Consider the following 20,128-nt stretch of genomic DNA (forward strand, 5'->3'; position numbering starts at 1 on the left):
ATGGGACTCATACGTGTCCTTTTTTCATTGAAGGGCTGTTTTTTACAGAAAAATAGATGGACCGGTTCAAAGTTTTTCTCTTCATATTTTTTTTTTCTTCTCCCCACTCTCTCATTTTCTCTTTCCCCCAACCATCGACACAAGGGCTCTTCCTTCTCAATTTTTTCTGGTTTCAGACACACACACATACACACTCTCTCTCTCTTTCTCTCTCTCTTCTCTCTCTCATCCCTTCCACTACCACCACCGTCAGCCTTAAGCCAGGTAGGCCGAGAACCACTCCAGCACAAGTTGTGCTCCGCCCATCTGGAGTCAAGCATCCCACGGCAGCAAGGCCATTTGAAGCTCCTTTTCCCAATTTCTCCCTCCCTCTCCATTTCCTCTGTGCCAAGCCATAAGCTCTCTCTCTCTCTCTCTCTCTCTCTCTCTCTCTCTCTCTCTCTCTCTCTCTCTGTGTTTAGATTCAAAGTAAAACTTCTAACTAAAAGAATCCAGAAATGTGAATCATGCAAAAGGAAATAAATATGTTACATTAGTAAAATCATAGGAACCGCCTACGGATAAACATACCATCACCACTGAGCAACCAAATGCTACAAAATGAAATTAATTGTCATTGAAATTGTCAATTCAATTTTCCAATGAAAGCTGGAAACAAATACCCAAATAGGAAAAAAAAAATCAATTCTATTCACTCACTCAAGAGATGGCCTTTAGCTTCTTAGAGTCAAGAGTCAAATTGGGCTGAGAAATTGGCACAACTGTTTTTTCTTTAACAAGTGGGTGTGAAAACTTCCATGATGTTTCCATGCTCTTCAAGAAGGGCTTCAAGAAATGGAATCAGGGCTCTAAGTTACTTCAGATCGAGCGTGGAGGGTGAAGAAAATGAAGAGGAAGTGGTGGTGGGTCCCTCTCTTTTTGGTGGGTCTCTCTTTTTATTTTCATTTAAGAAATAAAATAAACAATAAAAAAATACCATGTTGCACTGCAGTTTTCATAGCTGGTCGTATCTAGCATAATTATTACTTCTAAAATTATTATAATTGTAAAAAATTAATTTCAATCATTTAAAAATATTACGAGATTTAAATAATATTAAAAACTCTTAATTAATTTAAATAGTTTTATTCTCTTTGAATAATTAATTAAACTTCATCATTTTAATTAATGATGAATGAATATTATTTTATGAACTTTAGTTTATAAGATAATATTCTATCTTAATTCATCTTAATATTTTAAATTAAATAAATGCTTATGCATTTTCAAATCAATATTTAAATTTATCGTTAAATCGTTTTGAAGATCCAAAGACGAAGGGTTCGGATTAAATACCCAAGCCCCTACCATTTTCCCCTCACTTTTCTCTTTCCCTTCTCTCTCCTCTTCCTCTCTCCCAACCCGACGAAAACACCCCTCCCTTGGCCGAATCTCCTTCAGCCCAGCCCAGCGCCGCCATGTGCCGCCCAATCTCACCGCTGATCACCAGCCACTCCCTTCCCTCCAGCAAACACCTCTGCCCACCGATGAGCCCCACGCAACTCTCCCTCTCTCTTCTCCTCCATCTAACCAAAATGAGTTTCACCCATTTCTATGCATCATAGCACCGCCGTGCGTGGCCAACTGGGCCACCGAACACCACTTCGCGGACTCCACCTCCATGGTCTTCCTTCCCCCAACTCTCTCCCTCTCCGTTGGATCCCCCTCACACACGAAACCCATGGAAACCCATTTGGGTTCTCCATCGTGTACCGTCGTACGTGGCAACCCAGGTTGCCAGTCAATACCCACGACCTCCCTTGACCACCCCTTCCTCCTCCTTTTAACCCAACCACCTTAGCTCCTCCCTAGACTGTATGCACATGGCTCCATGCACGGATTCACCATACCCACGCCATCGTACACGGCCACTACGACCCCTAACGCCACCATAACCCTCCACCATACCACCTAAGTCCTCCAAGGCCAACCATAACCCCCAGCCTAGAAACCCACGAATTTTCCAATTTAGTGATACACAACCCAAACTCCTCCACAAGCCACCTTTCCTCCACCACTTGCCACCTCAGCACCACCATGAGGCCACCACTTTAGGACCATGACCAAACATTTTTCCACTTAGATCCATACCTGTAGCCACCTCTAATAGCTCAGACAGCCACTGTATGCAGTTTAACCGTCACGTACGACTCTTCCGATACCTTTGATCGTGATAGGCAGTGAGCAACGCACAGATTATCCTTTCAATCGTATAACCCTCTATCATTCGTCATTTATGATAAATGTTAGTTGATAAGTTGTGGACTATGCTGTTAGTATTGTGGAATTCGTTGCGTAGTTATGAAGTGAAATGTGGTTGTGTAGTAAAGTGTTGGGCATAATCGTGTAGTGTGCTGTGAAGTATGGGTATGAGGTGTGTACCGTAGTTGTGATGTGGTGTAGTATTGTAAAGGGAGTACACGTGGTATGTACTCCATGTAGTGCAGCGATACACGGTGTGGCGTGCACCGTAATGACGTGTGGCATAGTGCAAATGGAGGAGATTTCACGTGGAGTCTACTCTTTGTGGTGTCGTGATACACCAGACGGCATGTCATGAAAGTTTGGATGGTGTAATTGAGAAGCGTAGAGCATATGGTGTAATGTCGGGAACTATAAAACGGTGTCCCGAAATAGTTGTGATGTGACCCTGTCATGGTGACAAATGTCAAGATGTAGCTTTGGAATAGTCTCGAGCTACATGACACGGCGGAGATGTTGTGAATGAAGTCCTGTCATGTCAAGTATTGGGATAAACTTGTAAAGGGCTGGAAAGTAGGAAGGTCCTATTGACCGAGTTTAAATAGAAGTTGGTATCGGAGTAGGGAGCTTGTTTATACAAGCTGGTGTTCATTGGACTATAAGTTAATCGTATATGATAAAGGGTAAGGTACATGTGCATCTAGTGAGACACGTGTACCAAACGGCTTTACTATATATAATAGGTAATCTGTCATAAGCATGATTACACGATGTTTAACCCTCAGAGTTGGCTTAAAGTAATGTGGCATGTATGGATGGGAATGAGGATTTAGTATGGATTAGGATGCATGAATGTAGTAATGGGTATGCTGTCTAAGATCAGAATGCGTGACTTAGTTGGTCTGAGTCATGCATTAGAATGGGGTTAATAGGAGAGTAAGACAAAGGTCTTAGTTTCTTAACCCTAAGGTGAATCATGGAGGTTCACTTTAAAGGATAAGACCTCGAACTAGAACGCTGAATTTAAAAAGGTGACCTAAATGGGTCACAGAAAGAAGAAACGTGATAAGGAAGATATAGAAGATGGAGGTAGTGACTGTAAATGGATCTCAAAAGTTTTAGTATAGTAAATGGCATATAGGAACATAGGGATAGACGGAAAGTGTTCCAAATGAAGTGTAGTTCTATTTATAGTATAGTTGCTTATGTACTAGATAGAGAATGACATTGAGGTTATGTGTACGCGTGTAGGTTGCCATCTGACACACACGTGAATGGACTATATGAAATGAGTGTGGCATGAAGTACAGGTAAGTATTATATTCATACTCTTCTAGAATTTTCTAAAATAATGCAAAATGAAAACGAAATATTTTTCCTTTACATGCTTTAAGAAATGACACAAAACATGTTTTACGAAAAAACACTAAGTATAAGTTTTCAAATATAATTATGTAATGGCCCTCCTTAACAGCCCATTTTTATGCACCCTAAGCATGTAAGTGTATGTATGCATATGGATGCTATACGTAATAACATATGAATGTATTTTCACGAAAAGAAATGTTAATGCTTATGTCTTATGCTTTAAACGATGCAAATAAAGTGTTTTAAATGTCCCTATGAACTGATGCTTTAAATGATACATGAATTGATATTTTAAATGATGGCATGAAAGATGATGTTTAAGCACATGCTTTAAAATGACATTTATGAATGAACGGACTAAAGGACTGAAAAAACTAAAAAGAACTGAAAGGACTAAACTAAAAGAAATGATTGAATGTTTAATGTATGAAAATACGTAACGGCCACATGAATAAACAAATAAAGGTATTGAAGGACTGGACTGAGCATATTGCAATACCAGGTAAGTAGTATTTGGTAATGCACCCAATGCTGCCTAACGGAATGGACTTCTAACCTGTGGCCACAGCTAGAATCAAGGTCCAAAAGACCGCTAACTCTCATACACAGGGCATAACAGTGTACAACAGTCAATAAAGTGATAAGAAAGTATGTGTGCATATTAAGAAATAATGCATCTATGCTAAGACTCTTTAAGAAATGAAGGTAGCGAGGTGTGAAGAACTGTTTACGAGAAGAAAACCCTTTTTAAAGAAAGACTCCACCTCGCAACGCTTTAAAATAAATTGAATGTCTATGTATGGTATATATGGAATGATGAATGTATAAATGAAAATCTATGTTATTATATTTTAACTGTATAAAGTAACACTTACGAGTCATCGACTCATTTTAGTTTTTATGTGTGCCCTCCTAGGAACAAGATGAGCATGCCGCATCAGGACAGACACGGTCCAAGAGGAAGAGCACAAAAGCCTAGGCAAAACATTTTGTACGAGAGACTTTAATTTAAAATTTTAATATTTTCCACTGTAACCCTTTAAATTAAGAAACATGTTTTATTTATAAATATAGAATCTTTTGTATTTTGGTATGGAAGGAAAAGAAATTTGAAAACGAACGATAATTCTCGTCTATTTTCTTAAAATCATTTTCTAAAGAACTCACCACAAGGACTTGCGTTACATTTATGTTATAATTTGTAGGCCAATAGGTCTATCTATAGAATGCCAAAAGATGTGAATGAAAAGTTGTAATTTTTAAGTTTACATAATTTGATTCAAACATGTATATTTATCCTGCTTGTTAGTGAGTAGAACAATTGCTGGACCCAATCCAACGGTCACCACGTCTCTCCACCAACCAATCGGTGCTGGCTTGATTCCCAATAGATATGCCCATAATAATTTTTGAAAAATTCTATACACCATATTATTATGCTACTTACATCTCACTAAATAAGATGAGACACATTTACCACTATTGAATGATTATTTATTATATGATTATTTATTAACAAATAGTGATAAATACGTTACATCATAATAATAAGATGCAAATGAGATGATAGTGTGGTGTATAGCATTACTTATCATTTTTACGTCACTTTACTTGGTGCTTGGGCTTGTGGGCTTGCCGCACCCCCTATGGGGTTGGGGTTGGGGCTGCTGGCTGTTGGCCTTGTGCCTTGGGCGTCCCAGGCCCGTGTGGAGGGGCCATCCTTCCTTGGATTAAAACTCATTTCTTGTTACGGTAACTTTCGAACGCTTGTTTTGGGGTCAACCGAAGTCATCAATATCACTAAACCAATGAATGGTTTCAGTTATACATAAGGACCCAATTTATTATAAGTCTCATAAACTTTCCATAACTTCTCTCCTTACAGAAATAAATCCTAACATATTATTAGTAATAAATATAATATATATTATTTTGAAAATAAATCCAACATGTAAATGGGATGCAAGCTATGAGGATGAAGGAGCAGAAGCAAGGAATTCTTCGTCGTTTATTTTTATGTGCAATCATGAAAAAGTTAGTTTCCCTTCCATAGGAATTTGAGTTGATATTATTGCATTCTAGGAATTAAAAAATGGGTCTCATCAAATAATGCAGCCATTAGTCATAACAAAGATATAATAATCGGATGTATGCTCACAAGCCCAGCAGTTAATTAATCACGATAGCTAAAAATGTTGTCACATCGAATGAATAATCACCATCTCTACACCATTTCAGGCTTCCAAAGTGGGAAGAAGAAAGTAATGCCAGTTGTAGAACTAAAGCACTCACAATGAATTTTGTTATGTAAAATTTAAAGAAAAATAGTCTAAAACATGCATCCAACGGATGCTTTATTTTTTTTTTCTATTTTACATTTGTGTACAGTGTTGCCTCTAGATGTAGAAGCAACTGTACACAAATGTAAACATATTTTAATTGTGTTCTATCTTTTCTTGTACTTTTTCTCTAAAATTAATTTCTTTTATTGTACTTTTTCTCTTATAAAATATTAAAAGATATAATATTAAAATGATATGAAGAAAAAATAGATAAACTGATGTATAATGTATTGTAAAAATCAGTATATAAAAGAGAAAAAGTGAGATTTAGTGATGCATTTTAAAAGATATGATGAAAAATCCATTGGAAGTGTTCTAAGAAAATGTTAAACTTTTACAATCCTTTGAAAATGATTATTAATTTTTTTTTTTCTATATATTATCATAAAACAAATAAATTTATTTTTAGGATTTGATTTTCTGAATTGTCATGGCAATTAAGGAAAAAAAAAACACACCATTCGGAGAGTGAGAAAAGTTTGTGCAGGTAGGGATGAAAATTTTTCAATTTGGACCGGAAAAATTGAAGAACTAAATGTTCGGTTCTGGACTAGATAGAATCAAATTCACCTTGCTCAATCTCGGGTGTAATGTTTTTGGATCGGATTGGACCGAAACCAACCCAATCACTTACATGTATATTTTTTTATATATATAATATATTAATTATATAGTAATAGTATAAGTTAATTATGTCATTTTTTCTAATCTATCACTATTGACCATATAAAATGTAAAATAATATATGTTATCAATTAACTAATATATCATATGATAAAATATATTATTAAATGTAGATACATATTCTACTAAAGTAGTAAGTTAGTAACTATTAACATCATAAATATAATTATAATTATTTTTTTAATGATTTAGTTATATAATTTACATTAAATAGCTCACTTAATTTTGATTTTAATATTAATTTTTTATATTAATTTATCTATCTAAAAAAGAAATGAGGAAAAAAATATTCTTAGCTCATATAAATTGAATCGGACAGAATTAAACCAGTTGAACCGACCGGACTGGAAAAAGGGTGGGCCGAAATTTCTATCCGTGACTCTGGAGTGGACCAGACTGATTACACTCGAGTCAATGACTCAGTGCAAGTCTTTCTTAATTTCTCGCCAGCCAACTGGTCGAAGTAATTGTTGCATGCACTTGAAGACAGCGCTATCAATTCCAACCCTACACTAGTCTATCCCTATGTTACAGCGGCATATATGAAATGTCCGGACGTGTTTAGTGCCTTTTTGCAGTAATGTATAATTAATTCATCGTCTATATCCTATAAATTATAACACTTGTATCCGTATGAATTTCGGAATTTGTTTAACGTAAGAATTAGACTAAACTTAGGAGAAGTAGATTTTCTTTTTTAAGCACGAGCCTTCTCCCAAATCATGAATGCATCTCTCTCTGAGGAGTGGCAGTTCGGTGAACGGCGATAGCTACGTGCAGTCGTTACATTTAATGGAGGCCTAGGGCTTAACTTTTGGCGTTGGACCCCATTACTAACGGATAAAGATCAGAGAAGAGAGGTTCATAACCGTACATAGCGAGCGATTTTGGATACAATTATAGTACCGCGAAAGCATATTTCATAACTCATCTATGGAGTCTATGAAGTTTGATAGCGCCCCTGCACTTGATTCACGTCCTAAAAGGGATTGGGATTTAAGATCTGAAAATGACGTTTTTCTTTTTTTCTCTTTCGATTTTGTAAAGAAAATAGAAGAAACGACGGACATTGGACTGCTGTATAAAAAGGCATGGCATGGCTAGTTCATCTCCAACCCACCGTGGTTGGAGATTGAACTTTAAGTACAGCACCCAAATGTCAAGAACAAATTAAAAAGTCGTGTCCCTTCCCACTCTTACATCTCTAATGCCTATAACTCCTCTTTTCTTCTTTCAGTTACTCGTGATGTGGCCAAGTTTCTATCAACATTAATAGCGGGTTTCGATGGAATTAGCATTGAGCTTGAGAATTCGAATCTGTTCTCTCTTACTTCCTGTACTTTCCACTAGGCATGAGATGAAGTTTTGGTGACAAATTATTGGAGTGGTTATAGATGCTCAAGATGTTTCATAGTTTTGCATCTTTCATTTAAATGTGCTGCGAATATGGCGGTCCAAGACATCTGTCCATCTGATGAGGACCAGTCTGCTGCTTCGCTGGCTGCAACCACCACAATAACTCTTGCATGTGCAACTTCCTTGTTGCCTCAACCCAATAAAGCCTACACCCACCCCCATCCTCCCAAGTCCCCAACTACCTTGCCGTACCTTAGTTATCAATGAGCTTTAAGTCACTATTATGTTCTCTCTTTAATGTTTGTGCAAGAAGAAAAATCTCGACGCCCTGCACACGGAGGCAAAAACAAGAAAATTTCCTAGAAAATATTTGGAAATTGAAAATGGTCACGTCTATAAACGCAAAATGCAGGCTTTCAATGCTGATGTAGCCACTAAAGAGGACACTCATTAATGGGTACACTCACCTTCCCATCTTCTTTTTTCAAGGTCAGCTCGAACTGGGTCGTTTTGGTGGTCCTTTAAAGGTCCTGTTCCCAGCTGAAAGCCTCAGAATACCAATGCTGCAGAAGATGGATATCAATTTCAAAAGAACGCTGCTTTTGGTGCTATCAGTTGCGTTGTTAAAGTTCGGAAATGGGCAAGATTCAACTCAACTTGTTCCGGCAATCTTAACGTTTGGTGACTCTGCAGTGGATGTGGGGAACAATAACTATCTTCCCACTATTTTCAAGGCTAATTACCCTCCATATGGAAGGGACTTTGTCAATCATCAGCCTACTGGGAGGTTTTGCAACGGTAAACTAGCCACTGATATAACTGGTGAGTACAAAGCAGTAGTTCTCGAACGCCTGCATAGGGATCATTACTGAGTAGTAAATTCATGATTACTGTCTGTTTGATTATATATGAGCTCTAATGTTTTACTGGAAACTTACTTTTGCAGCTGAAACTTTGGGTTTTAAGACTTATCCTCCAGCATATCTTAGCCCACAGGCATCTGGGAAGAACCTTCTAATCGGAGCCAACTTTGCTTCAGCTGCATCGGGTTACGATGAGAATGCAGCAATCATTAATGTAAATAATTTCATGTTTATGACTGTCATCCTGTATCTCAACTTAGATAACCCTTGATTATAAGGTGTCTGATTTCTTGAAACAAATGAACTCTCTGTGGCCAGCATGCAATCCCGTTGTCTCAGCAGCTGGAGTACTTCAAGGAATACCAGACTAAGCTAGCAAAGGTGGCTGGCAGTAAGAAAGCAGCATCCATCATCAAGGATGCTATATACATTTTGAGTGCAGGTAGTGGCGACTTTCTCCAGAATTATTACGTCAATCCTTTAATCAACAAAGCCTATACTCCAGACGAGTATGGCACGTTTCTTGTTGGTGCATTCTCAAACTTTGTGAAGGTAAATCAGTGTTGTTACTAAAATTCCTAGTTCTGCAAAATACGCTACAGAAATCAACTGCAGATATTTGCTTCAAATTATATTAGTTTCCAAATGCTGAATAAAATATCTGACCGCTCTGATTAAAAACAGAACCTGTACGGCCTGGGAGCCAGGAAACTTGGGGTGACTTCACTCCCTCCATTGGGTTGCGTTCCCTTAGCAATCACGTTATTGGGAAATCATGAGAATGGGTGCGTCTCCAGGATCAATACCGACGCCCAAGGATTCAATAAGAAGATCAACTCAGCTGCAGCGAATCTCCAAAAGAAATATCCCGGTCTTACAATTGTTATCTTCGACATTTATACACCTTTCTATGATCTTGTTAAATCCCCATCAACACATGGTAAGGATCATGTTTTTCCAACCGATTAGGGAGCCACTGGATGGTGAATAAATAGTAATCATCTTTATCTCTTATGTTTTTGCAGGTTTTCTGGAAGCAAGGAGAGGTTGCTGTGGTACAGGAACAGTAGAGACAACATCAGTATTGTGCAATCCAAAATCACCGGGAACTTGTTCTAATGCGACTCAGTATGTATTTTGGGACAGCGTCCATCCATCTGAGGCTGCTAATCAGGTTCTTGCAGACGCACTGATTGTTCAAGGCATCGCCCTCATTGGATGACGATATTATATGGTTTTTTTTTTTTTTTTGTGTGTGTCTCTGTAAAATGTCTAAGATCGTGCCCTGCTCTTCAATTAACATCGTGGGATGCTGCAAAAGTTGTAATAATAATTATGTAGCTGAGGATATTTATTCTCAGTAAATATAATACGCATTCTATTTGTAATCTCAAGAATTCCCTGAAAATCAGATGGTCCGGAATTATAGTTGTTGTACTTCTTCTCGTCTTAAGATAGATGATATTCCGTATGAACTGTAACTCGAGTTGATTAAATGGTAAACTATAGTCTTCTAGATGGAGTGTGCTGTGCGATGTCACTTGCTAACAACTCGGAAATGGTACGTAACGGTGACTCAAAATATCAGTTCTCTTGAAGAGGGAAAATAAGGCATACATGTTACCCTGGTGTCTTTGCCTTGTTGGGACCTGTGATTTCATGAGCCATGTAAGAATTAATTCAAAAACAGATAGAATTGCTGTACCAAGAATCCTGTAACAGAATAAAGAAAATCCCTTGCGCATGTGAAGAAGTGGTCATTGCAACTCTGCGTCCCAAAGAGGATATCTGCCTGCCGACATTAGTACCAAAATATTGGCACAGGACATGGCTTAAATAAAGAGAGGGAAGGTGGGAAGTGAGAAAGGAAAGGATTGACAGTTCTTGGTGAAAATGGAGCGTAGTAATGCCCATTTTACTAAAAACTTCGTCGAGGTCGGCCTTGTTGACTAGCGGGTGCAGATCACCCACGGTAGAGTGAGGCCCGTAAGATCCCAAATGGTTGCAAAGTTTATAATTGAATACACAGATCAAGTGCCGGGCCACCATTTTAAGATAAACAGTTTTAGACACATAAAATGGAAACTTCAGAGAGAGAGAGAGAGAGAGAGAGGAGGGTTTCAGAATTTAGGGGTGAGATTGTCGTGATGGGCCGGTCTCGATTGGATTGATTCGCGAGGTGATGCCGTTCTAGCACCACCACCAACAACGGCTACTTACTTAGACTGATCATTCGTTTTTTGTATTTTTAAAACGAACTTTGCGTTGAAATTAAAAGAGAATGTTGAGGGCGGGAGACCTGACAAAAAATTCTTTTACAAAAATGGAAGTGCATACATCAAAAAATAAAATAAAACGGGCAAAGAGACCAATAAATTGGACTTGGACCCTTGTTTCTTGACCAAATCAAGGAGGGAACTGCTACAATAGCAGTTATAAAATCCAACTAATAGATTTTTTGAATGTGGTGGTGATCCGCATCCACGAAAGAGACACTACAATCATTTGTTTTGGAGTCGTCGAAAATTTCTGCGTCTCTTTTTCTTAGATTCTTAATTAAGAAAAATTGAAACATAACCAGATGGCTAGAATCGGATGGTCCTGGTGGCATTTCAAAGGATCGCACGTGGAACCGACGTCTAAACTACACGCGCCGACAAGGACAAGGCAAAGGGGCCATGATCCGAAAGACCTAGGTGGAGAAATCCAATTGTGCCGCACGTGTGGTTATAGGATATCAAAAATTGCGTCAAAGAGCACTTAGATTGATTATTCATTTACGAATGCAATATACAAAATACTTGGAAAACTTCATGTTTGATACACCAAACTAAACGTGTACATGTAACTCAACCACTTTTTTAGTGATGTTACACAACAAAACAAGATTCTGAGTGGTTTTCAACTGAAAGATATTGATACACTTTGCATGGCATCGGTGGTGTTATTTCACTATTGCTTTGATTTGTACATTGAAAATGCTGGCAGCTACTGAGCATATGTCAGAAGGAGCAAGCAGATGCTGATCTACGACGAATCCTAGGTTTTTCCCCATAAGAGTCCTTTAGAACTTCCGCATATTTTACCAACTCAGATTTCTCAGGGGTATCATAGTCTCCAACAAGTTTTCTAATTGCTAAATCAGCACCATCGCTACCTAAAACAGATCTCTTGGACCCATAATCACTATGTGTTTGGACGCCATCTGTCTCCTTGATATGTTCTTCCTTTGGACTTCTGAATCTGGAGAGATCCAGAGAAGTTCTAGATGAACCCTGTGGGGTAGAAAATCTATTGCTGTGTCCATCGTTTCCACCATGCATTGCTGTTGAAATGCCTGAACTGCACCTTGGAGAATCACCTTCTTCTAAAGATCCAGCCTTCTCTGCTGATAAAACCCGATTGTCATCACCGTCTTTCCCACGAAAAATCTTCATGATATTGCTAAACAATTTGGTCTTGTTGGAGCTGTTGGCTCTGGTTGCAGATGAATTATCTATAGAAGAATCATCAAGCTCTCCAGAGTCTGTAAGAACTGAAGCTTGGGATGATGACCATTGCTCGTAATAAACTTCCATTATGTTGATCCCTTTTTCTCCCATCCCTTCAGTATGTGCATACTCAAGTATCAACTGCTTTGCTCTCTCCTCAGATTTGGGGCTTAATGTTTTGCTCAGGTCCCTTGCCACTGCTTTACCATCAGGAGGCTGATAATTTCGCAGCTCATATCGTAAGCAAGCATTTATCCACTTCAAGTAGACCAATTCTTCAGCATCAGAATATCGATCAGCTTGGAGTCTCTCAATGTCCTTTTCCAGATCTTCATTTTTATGTCTTAGATGCTCCCTCTCCAGCCTCAATGCTTCTGCCTGCATCGAAATACAAAATAATATGCATTTAAGAAAGAATGATAAAATTACCAAAAGAAAAAATATGTACTGGTAATGGATTATAACCTCCGGATCTTCCAAAACAGAATTTGCAAGGATTTGTGTAGATTCCAACCTCCGACTCAATTCAGTATTTTCTATCTGCAACCTCGTATTAGACTTTCTCAACTCTTCAGCCTCAACCTCTAGATCTCTCAGCCTTTGCAGGTTTAATTGAATATTTGGATCACCTGGAGCAACCTTGTATTCCTGGTCTTGCAACTTCGCAACTCTCTGCTGAAGAGCTAAGATTTGTTGTTTGTTCTGTTCAGCTTCAGACCTAAGCTTCTTCTTGAGCAGTTTAATTTTTGCTCGGCCAGCCTCAAGCTCAGCCACCACTTTAGCACGATCACCCACTTGTGCCTCTAGTCTCCGGTTATCTGCCTGTAAGGACTCAATCTTAAGAGTGAAAAGCTTAGCCTCCATATTGTTTATCTTCAATCGATTTTGGAGCTCCATGACGGCAGTTTCTTGCTCTTTTAGACCATAATACTCGAGCAATTGGATCTCAAGATTCCTCTCCCTCTCCCTAAGTATTCTGACCATGTTTCTCAGGTACCTGATCTCCTGCTCATATTCATCCTTATCAGCACTTCTAAAGGCTTTTGGAGTTTCCATGTTTGACCTGGATGTTTCATCACCTTTGTTTGAAGAGAAACCATCATTTGCGACAGTGAAGTCAAATTCCTTCACAACATCATTAAACTCTGGCAAGAGGAACCCATCTTTATCTACACTACCTTTACTGCTGGGAGAGACGCCAACCATGGAATCAAGACTGACCTTCGGCATGTATGTCTCTTCCTGACAAAGAGTGAGAATTTCACTTCAGCAAAATAGAATCCAGCATAGTTATTACAGAAAAGTGCTAAAAGAAATTTACGTTTCTGTCAGCGTAGAATCACAAGTTCTTTTACCTTTTCATCCAGAAAGCAGGCAGACCATATTTTCCCTCAATTTATATGATTTGGTTAATCTACATTCCATTCCATGAATAAACGGTAGAATATTTTCTTGCAAACTATAGAAGGGAAAGGGAGGGAAAATAGATTTACAATTCTGCACCTTCCATTCTTTCAGACAAAAAAATATGCTTCAATTGGCAGTATTATTTCCCAAAGCATTTTGAGACAACCATTTCGTTTGTTACGTGTGAGAAAAGAGGGCTTCATCAACAACCAAACAGAGCTACGGTATCGACACAAATCCAAAAATATCACAGATATAAAAATAACCAATAAAATCAATATTCAATCCGCTGAAAGCAATAATTTTCACTGTTAGAAAAGTTTGGACTGCATTCGAATGGGATTTATGTCCGGCAATACTTACATATCTTTCAGCTGCAACAAAAACAATATTACTGGGACTGGATGATGTCTTAACGGCATCAAGTTCATCTTTATGCCCAGCTCTTTCACCTTGGAAATTAAATTCACTGCCATGATCTGGTGATACGCATGATATCATAGAAAACGTTGACTTGAAATTAGAGCCAGCTAAATATTACGATGAAGAAGAATTTATACGAAAGAGAAAAAGAAAAGACACAAACCCGAAGAACGTGGCGCGGGGGGAGGGGAGGGTTTGATCCTTTTGTTTCTGAGGCGAGAGTAGAGAAATCCAGCAAAAGAGAGAGCTAAAGCCACGCCAAATTGAAATAAAAGAGGCTTTATATCCCTCTTCTCTCTCACCATCGTAATTCAAAAAGCCGCTACTTGTGTTTAAAATCCATAAACTCTTAGGCCTTCTTCTTCTTCATCCTCCATCTTTGCCGAAAAGAAAATCATAACTTCTGTGGTTAATCCACATAGCGAAGTATAAGAAAATCCGGGTGACCCATATAAAGATTAAACCATAAACGAATAAGAAAAACCAAATTTATTTCCAACAACCGATTAGGCCATAAAGGATCACGAAAAAAAAGAAAACACCAATCGATTCTAAGAAAAATAAAGATGATTCATACCCAGAGACAAGAAAAGCTGTATCAACCCGTTTCATTTTGTGCTGATTCTAGTTAGAGAGAGGGGACTTACCATTAAAGCGACGGTTCTCAAACACATTGAATCAGTTTGGATTAACAGATTCCAGAACGTTTTGAGGTTGCCTCTGCTTTCTGTTTCTACTACGTTCTTTTCCCTCATAGGCTGATCAGACAGTGGGATGGGTATGAGTACTGACAATATATAAATTATCGGAAAAATTTAACTGTAAATTGAATTCCACGTTAATATATGTATTGATGGGTTAAAAAATAAATTTTATTAAAAATAATATTAATTTAAATTTTAAATATAAAAGAATTCAAATTTATTTATAAGTAAAAAAATCTGTATTTCAATAGTACCGACAAACACCGGTCACTGATTTTTGTCGTGTCGTGTCGTGTTGAATGCTATGTTCAAAAGTTGGCCGCTAGAGAGAGAGAGTTTGGTAAAACGAAAGTGTGAGAAAATCTGGGTAGGGAGAGCCGGGGAATAAGATTCTGATTCCAAGCTGAGAACCAAAGGAACAGAAAAAGAAAAGAGGTTATTCTCAAGGGAGGAAAGATTGATTTGGTGGGTTAAATTTAGATGGCTTTGGTTTCAAAATTAATGGCTGACCTATTTAAACGCTTCTTTTTTATGATTTTTGTTTCTCTCTGTATCTTCCTTTCTCACTGTCACTGTCTTGGGATGGATACTGATTGGTTGGTATGGCGGAATACCTGGGATATCGAATCTGTTCCTAGAAAATAAGGGGTTCCAGGTATAATCCCTTTCGTTTTCTCTGTTTTCTTTACTTATTGCTAATTGGCAACTAGGAATCACATTTTCTTCTAAACAAATCATATATGCTAATATTGGCCAAAGAAAAAGGGTTTTTTTTTTTTTAAAGGGAAAAAGGAATTGACAATTTGAGTCATTTAACTGTCCCAACAAGAACTCTGTCACGCATACCATGGAAATACGGCTAAAAAAAAGAGAGGGAAAGGAGGCAAATTAATGCTCCGAAAAAGTAGGTATTGCGGTATCTTCAATATTTTTTAATATTTTTTATTATTATTTATTATTTTATTATTATTATTTATATATTTTTCTTATTTTTTATTTATTTTTATTATTATTTATTATTTTATTATTATTTTTCACTTACTTTTTACTATTATTCATAAATCTACTCAATACTAATCAACATCCAAACTGACCTGCATGTACTGCTTTCATTTGTCTAAACTCGGTAGGTACAGCATCATTGAATACATCCATACATCAAAATTAAGGCAATTTTGGAGGAAAGAAGTTGATACTTAATGCAAAAGCCGACGTTTTGTGACTTCGGAGCTTGCGGGCAACGTTACCATAACCTGCGCCACACACGCCAACAAAGAAATGGATGGGATGATTGATTTTCAAGGATCTAAGGCTGAAAAACCAAATAGAGCAGAGCATGACAGCATGCTGTCATCTAGACTTTAGTAGGCAATAAAATACGGTTAAACACGAGGCTCGTGCGTGTGTCTTCCAAATACGCAAACACGGTGTTCCAATGAAAGCGTTCGATCTGTGAGTTTTTGGTTTCTTCCAACAAATTACAATAAATTTGAAAACGACGAGAAACAATTTAAAACTTAGGCCTTGTTTGTTTAGCCAAAACCAAAAATCTCATCTCATCTCATCTCAATTCATCATTACACCTTTTTTAAATTCCAATACAAAATATAATAAACAATCTAACTTTTTCAAATTCCAATACAAAATTAATATTCAAAAATTATATTATAACAATATTTTATTTATTACTATTTAAAACATCTCATCTCATCTCATCTCATCTGTGTAACCAAACGAGGCCTTAATTCGTCACGATATTTATTCTTAATTTATGTCAAACTACCAACCCCGACGCGTTGTTTAAAATGAACATACGTGGCAGTTTGGTCTAGAGGTCATGACGACCAAACGTACAGAGGGCCTCGTGCATTCAACTTACACCCATTGATGATTTAACAACTACATGACAACCGTGTCCAGCCAAAGTCCAATTCAATAATTCCTTAACAACTCACTTGTTAAAAAATAAACAAAATAAATATTGTCGGATGATGGTGGAGGTGGATTTAGGACTCTGTGAGGCTGGAGCTGGACAGTGCCAGAAGTTCTCACACCTTCGTCATCTTAACTTTGTTATATTTATTTCATATTATTCATCTTAACTTTGAATTGGTTAGTAATATTATTTGATATAACACATTTTAAACAATTCTATATATCAATCATTGAAATAAATATTTATTTAAAATATATCACATTAATAAGTACGATAGAATTGAAAATTAAGGATGCAACCTGCACCATTCGGTACAGGGGTGGAATTTTCCCATCCTCTCCCCGCCCCTGCATCCTGGGGCAGGGTGCGCCCCGTTTAATTTATATTTTAAATACAAACTATATTTTAATATATTTAAAAATTATTTCTAGATTTAAAAAGATTAAAAATATATTTTTAGATCTAAATTGTAAATTTAAATTTTATAAATATGACTATAATTTAAAAATAATGTAATTTTTAAACTTGCTAGCACATATTTTGTATAAATTGAGTAGTTTTAAATTATATAATTTTTAAATTTACTAATGCATATTTTATAAATAAATATAACAAATTATAACATTTATACACAATTTATAAAATATAAATATTGATATTTTTATATATTATATGTATAGATGGAAGCGGGCGGGATTGGGCCCTCCCCACCCGGGAGACTAGATGCAAGACACGGGCTCCTGCCCATGCGGGACAGTGTTATCCACACTGCTCCGCCATGCGACACCTCGCTGCCTACCCTTATTAAAAATGAAAAACATATTTTGATCTATTTTGACATTTCCTGTGAAATATTTTATGGATGTTTTCTATGCATTGCTAACTACAGTATAATTTATCTACTCGGATTAAATATTTGAAATTGCAAAATGCAAGAAAGAATATTTTAAAATATGACGTTAAAGATACCCATTATTTAAACTTTATTTTTTTTTTATTTGTCTATTTCCGTTTCCAATGGAATCCTATTTCAATATGAATTTTCTTATATATAAATAAAGTTGCATATTAATTTATATATCAATATAAATTTTTTTATATTTAAAATTTAAATTAATAATATTTTTAATAAAATTTATTTTTTAAATAATCACATTAAACTAATACATATATTAAAGAGATATATTAAAGAGTTATACTTGTAACTAAATTTTTTCATTCAATACTTGTCAGATATTTGTCAAAAATTAAAATAAAATACTTGCCGGTTATGAAAGAAGGTCCCTACGGAAAACCATTTATTATTATTATTATTATTTATATATATTTATTGCAAGCATATTCATTAAACTGGGTAGAATGATACAAGAGAAAGGGCGAGTTCCAACAATTATTTTAAAACAAACATATAACAGTGCTGAAAAAAAAAAGAAAAAAAAAAAGAAAGGTTTATTTCGGACCAAAAGCTTGATCCCTACCTACCCAGGTCCTAAAGCACGACGCGGCAGCGCGTTGTTGAAGCGCATGGCGAGAGCCGCGTGTGAGGCCAACGCGTAGGCCTGAATCGCAGCCCCCATCGCGAACAGGAAGATCGGCTGCTGGGGAAGTCAGTGAGTCTGCGCGTGGTGGCTGGAGGTTGCTGATTGTCAAGATCGGCAGTTGGCACTACTAGACATAGGAAAACCGAAAAAAGCCATAAAAGCTGAAAAAACACTAGGAAAAACAGGACAGAAACGGAAAGGTGGGGGAGGAGGTGATCAGAGACAAGGTTCCGAGCCACCTTCGCCCATGTGCAATTTTCAGAGAGGCCTTTGGCTGGTTGAGAGAAAAGAAAAAGACGACGCAAGAGATTTCTATCCCTAAAGAAAACCATTTCGGAGGAAAAGACAAACGACGAGGCCGAAATTTATTTTTTCTTGAGTGCTAAAAACTCGAGTCCTTCATTTTTCTGAAAAGTGAAAATGGCTAACTACCTTCCAACAATGTTACACCTCGCCAAGCTCCCAATGGTATTACACACCATCTTCACATCTTCCCACCCATCCCCTTCCGCTAATCTCTTGTACAAATAACTCTCGAACGTCATCCGCTGCACGTACTCGTCCCCGCACAGCTCCACCAACGCCTCCCTCGCCGCGTTGCTCCCGTAAAACACCCTCTGCAGCAGGTCCATAAACCTAAATGTGCTTATGTACTTGGCATCCCATGCTTTCAGGTACTCCCTCTTCAAGTCCTCCTCCTCGATCATTCTGTCCCCTCCTTCCGATGCCTTCACTATTCCTTCCCCGCACATCCTCCCCGATTTCGCCGCAAAATAGATCCCTTCGCCGGAGCATTTGGTTACGTACCCGGCTGCGTCACCCACCAGCGCCACCCGCCCCCGGACCCGTATCGGACGCGGATGTTCTGGTATTGGGTGGGCCTCCACTTTGATCACTTTCCCACCGGCGATCTTTGGCTTCACTCTTTCTCTGATTCCCCTCTGGTAAGCTTTAATATACTGCTTGGCACGCACCGTGCCCGTGCCCACTGCCACGTGGTCACATTTGGGAAAGACCCACGCATAGAAATCTGGCGACACGTCGTTCCCAACGTACATCTCGGCCATGTTCTTGTAGTATGCCATTTTCTCGTCCGGCAGTTTGATCCTCTCCTGGAAAGCGATGGCACAGGCGTAGTCGCCGGCCTTTATGGACTTGGCGACTCGGCTGTTGGCGCCGTCAGCTCCGATCACCACGTCAACTGACAGAGCGTGCCGGGAGTTGTTGGCCGTGTAGTGCACGACGTACGGCGCTGTCGAAGAGGTGTTGGGGACCTCGATATCCGTGACGAGACCGGAGACAAGGTTGGCTCCAAGGGACTCGGCGCGGGAGCGGAGGAAGGAGTCCAGTACCTCACGGCGGAGCATGGCGATGAACTCGTTTGGCCGGAGGGTCTTCCCGAAGTCCACGGCGAGATTAGAGGGGGATATGATCCGCATCTGAGTGACTTGGCGGTCGATGAGGTGGGAAGGGATGTCAAACTCGTGGAGCATGCAGAGAGGGATGGCACCACCGCAGGGCTTGGCGACCGTGGGTGGGCTGCGCTCGAAGAGGAAGGTCTCAACGCCGCCTGAAGCCAAAGCCTCTGCGGCGGATGAGCCAGCGGGACCGGCGCCTATCACCGCGGCGCGGAGCTTGCGTCCGGGGAGGGGTGCGTTGGTGGACAGGGAGGCCTTGAATCTCAGAGTTTGAGGGTGAGAAATCTCAGTTCTGATTGGGAGGGGAAGTTTGAAGGTGGTGGTGTGTAACGGGTGGGGTACTGTAGCCATTGG

The 20,128-nt window shown here is 38.5% G+C and overlaps 3 protein-coding genes across 5 annotated transcripts; 1 reads left to right on the plus strand and 2 right to left on the minus strand.

Moving 5' to 3' along the window:
• Nucleotides 1-8,420: 8,420 nt before the first annotated feature.
• On the plus strand, nucleotides 8,421-10,291 carry LOC122281767 (GDSL esterase/lipase APG-like). Its single transcript, XM_043093535.1, has 5 exons — nucleotides 8,421-8,813; nucleotides 8,938-9,068; nucleotides 9,173-9,406; nucleotides 9,539-9,794; nucleotides 9,880-10,291. The coding sequence occupies exons 1-5, from the start codon at nucleotides 8,552-8,554 to the stop codon at nucleotides 10,074-10,076; spliced, it is 1,080 nt and encodes a 359-aa protein (XP_042949469.1). The 5' UTR covers nucleotides 8,421-8,551; the 3' UTR covers nucleotides 10,077-10,291.
• Nucleotides 10,292-11,598: 1,307 nt separating this feature from the next.
• LOC122281776 (protein CHUP1, chloroplastic) lies at nucleotides 11,599-15,152 on the minus strand. Of its 3 annotated transcripts, XM_043093546.1 has the most exons (6): nucleotides 15,134-15,152; nucleotides 14,823-14,933; nucleotides 14,339-14,578; nucleotides 14,116-14,231; nucleotides 12,811-13,587; nucleotides 11,599-12,723 (listed from the first exon to the last, which is right to left on the minus strand). In XM_043093546.1, exons 3-6 carry the CDS (start codon nucleotides 14,478-14,480, stop codon nucleotides 11,857-11,859), a joined length of 1,902 nt encoding a protein of 633 aa, XP_042949480.1. In that variant the 5' UTR covers nucleotides 14,481-14,578; nucleotides 14,823-14,933; nucleotides 15,134-15,152; the 3' UTR covers nucleotides 11,599-11,856. The 3 variants fall into 3 exon arrangements, with proteins under 3 accessions (XP_042949480.1, XP_042949499.1, XP_042949490.1); XM_043093565.1 differs by lacking the exon at nucleotides 15,134-15,152 and having other exon boundaries at nucleotides 14,339-14,552; XM_043093556.1 differs by lacking the exon at nucleotides 15,134-15,152 and having other exon boundaries at nucleotides 14,339-14,575.
• A 2,948-nt stretch (nucleotides 15,153-18,100) lies between these two features.
• LOC122281811 (geranylgeranyl diphosphate reductase, chloroplastic-like) lies at nucleotides 18,101-20,125 on the minus strand. The gene has a single exon (XM_043093616.1). The coding sequence runs from the start codon at nucleotides 20,123-20,125 to the stop codon at nucleotides 18,785-18,787; it is 1,341 nt and encodes a 446-aa protein (XP_042949550.1). The 3' UTR covers nucleotides 18,101-18,784.
• Nucleotides 20,126-20,128: the final 3 nt, after the last annotated feature.

Source organism: Carya illinoinensis, chromosome 1 (assembly GCF_018687715.1).
Source record: "Carya illinoinensis cultivar Pawnee chromosome 1, C.illinoinensisPawnee_v1, whole genome shotgun sequence".
Taxonomy (NCBI): Eukaryota; Viridiplantae; Streptophyta; class Magnoliopsida; order Fagales; family Juglandaceae; genus Carya; species Carya illinoinensis.

Bases quoted from the DNA above. Each gene is read 5' to 3' on its own strand.
- LOC122281767 (XM_043093535.1), top strand. From the start codon at position 8,552: ATGCTGCAGAAGATGGATATCAATTTCAAAAGAACGCTGCTTTTGGTG. The intron at 8,814-8,937 runs GTGAGTACAAAG...TTACTTTTGCAG, and splicing joins ACTAGCCACTGATATAACTG to CTGAAACTTTGGGTTTTAAG. The intron at 9,069-9,172 runs GTAAATAATTTC...CTCTGTGGCCAG, and splicing joins AGAATGCAGCAATCATTAAT to CATGCAATCCCGTTGTCTCA.
- LOC122281811 (XM_043093616.1), bottom strand. From the start codon at position 20,125: ATGGCTACAGTACCCCACCCGTTACACACCACCACCTTCAAACTTCCC.
- LOC122281776 (XM_043093546.1), bottom strand. From the start codon at position 14,480: ATGGTGAGAGAGAAGAGGGATATAAAGCCTCTTTTATTTCAATTTGGC. The intron at 14,232-14,338 runs GTTTGTGTCTTT...GCGTATCACCAG, and splicing joins CCCCGCGCCACGTTCTTCGG to ATCATGGCAGTGAATTTAAT. The intron at 13,588-14,115 runs GTAAGTATTGCC...ACTCTTTGTCAG, and splicing joins TTGTTGCAGCTGAAAGATAT to GAAGAGACATACATGCCGAA.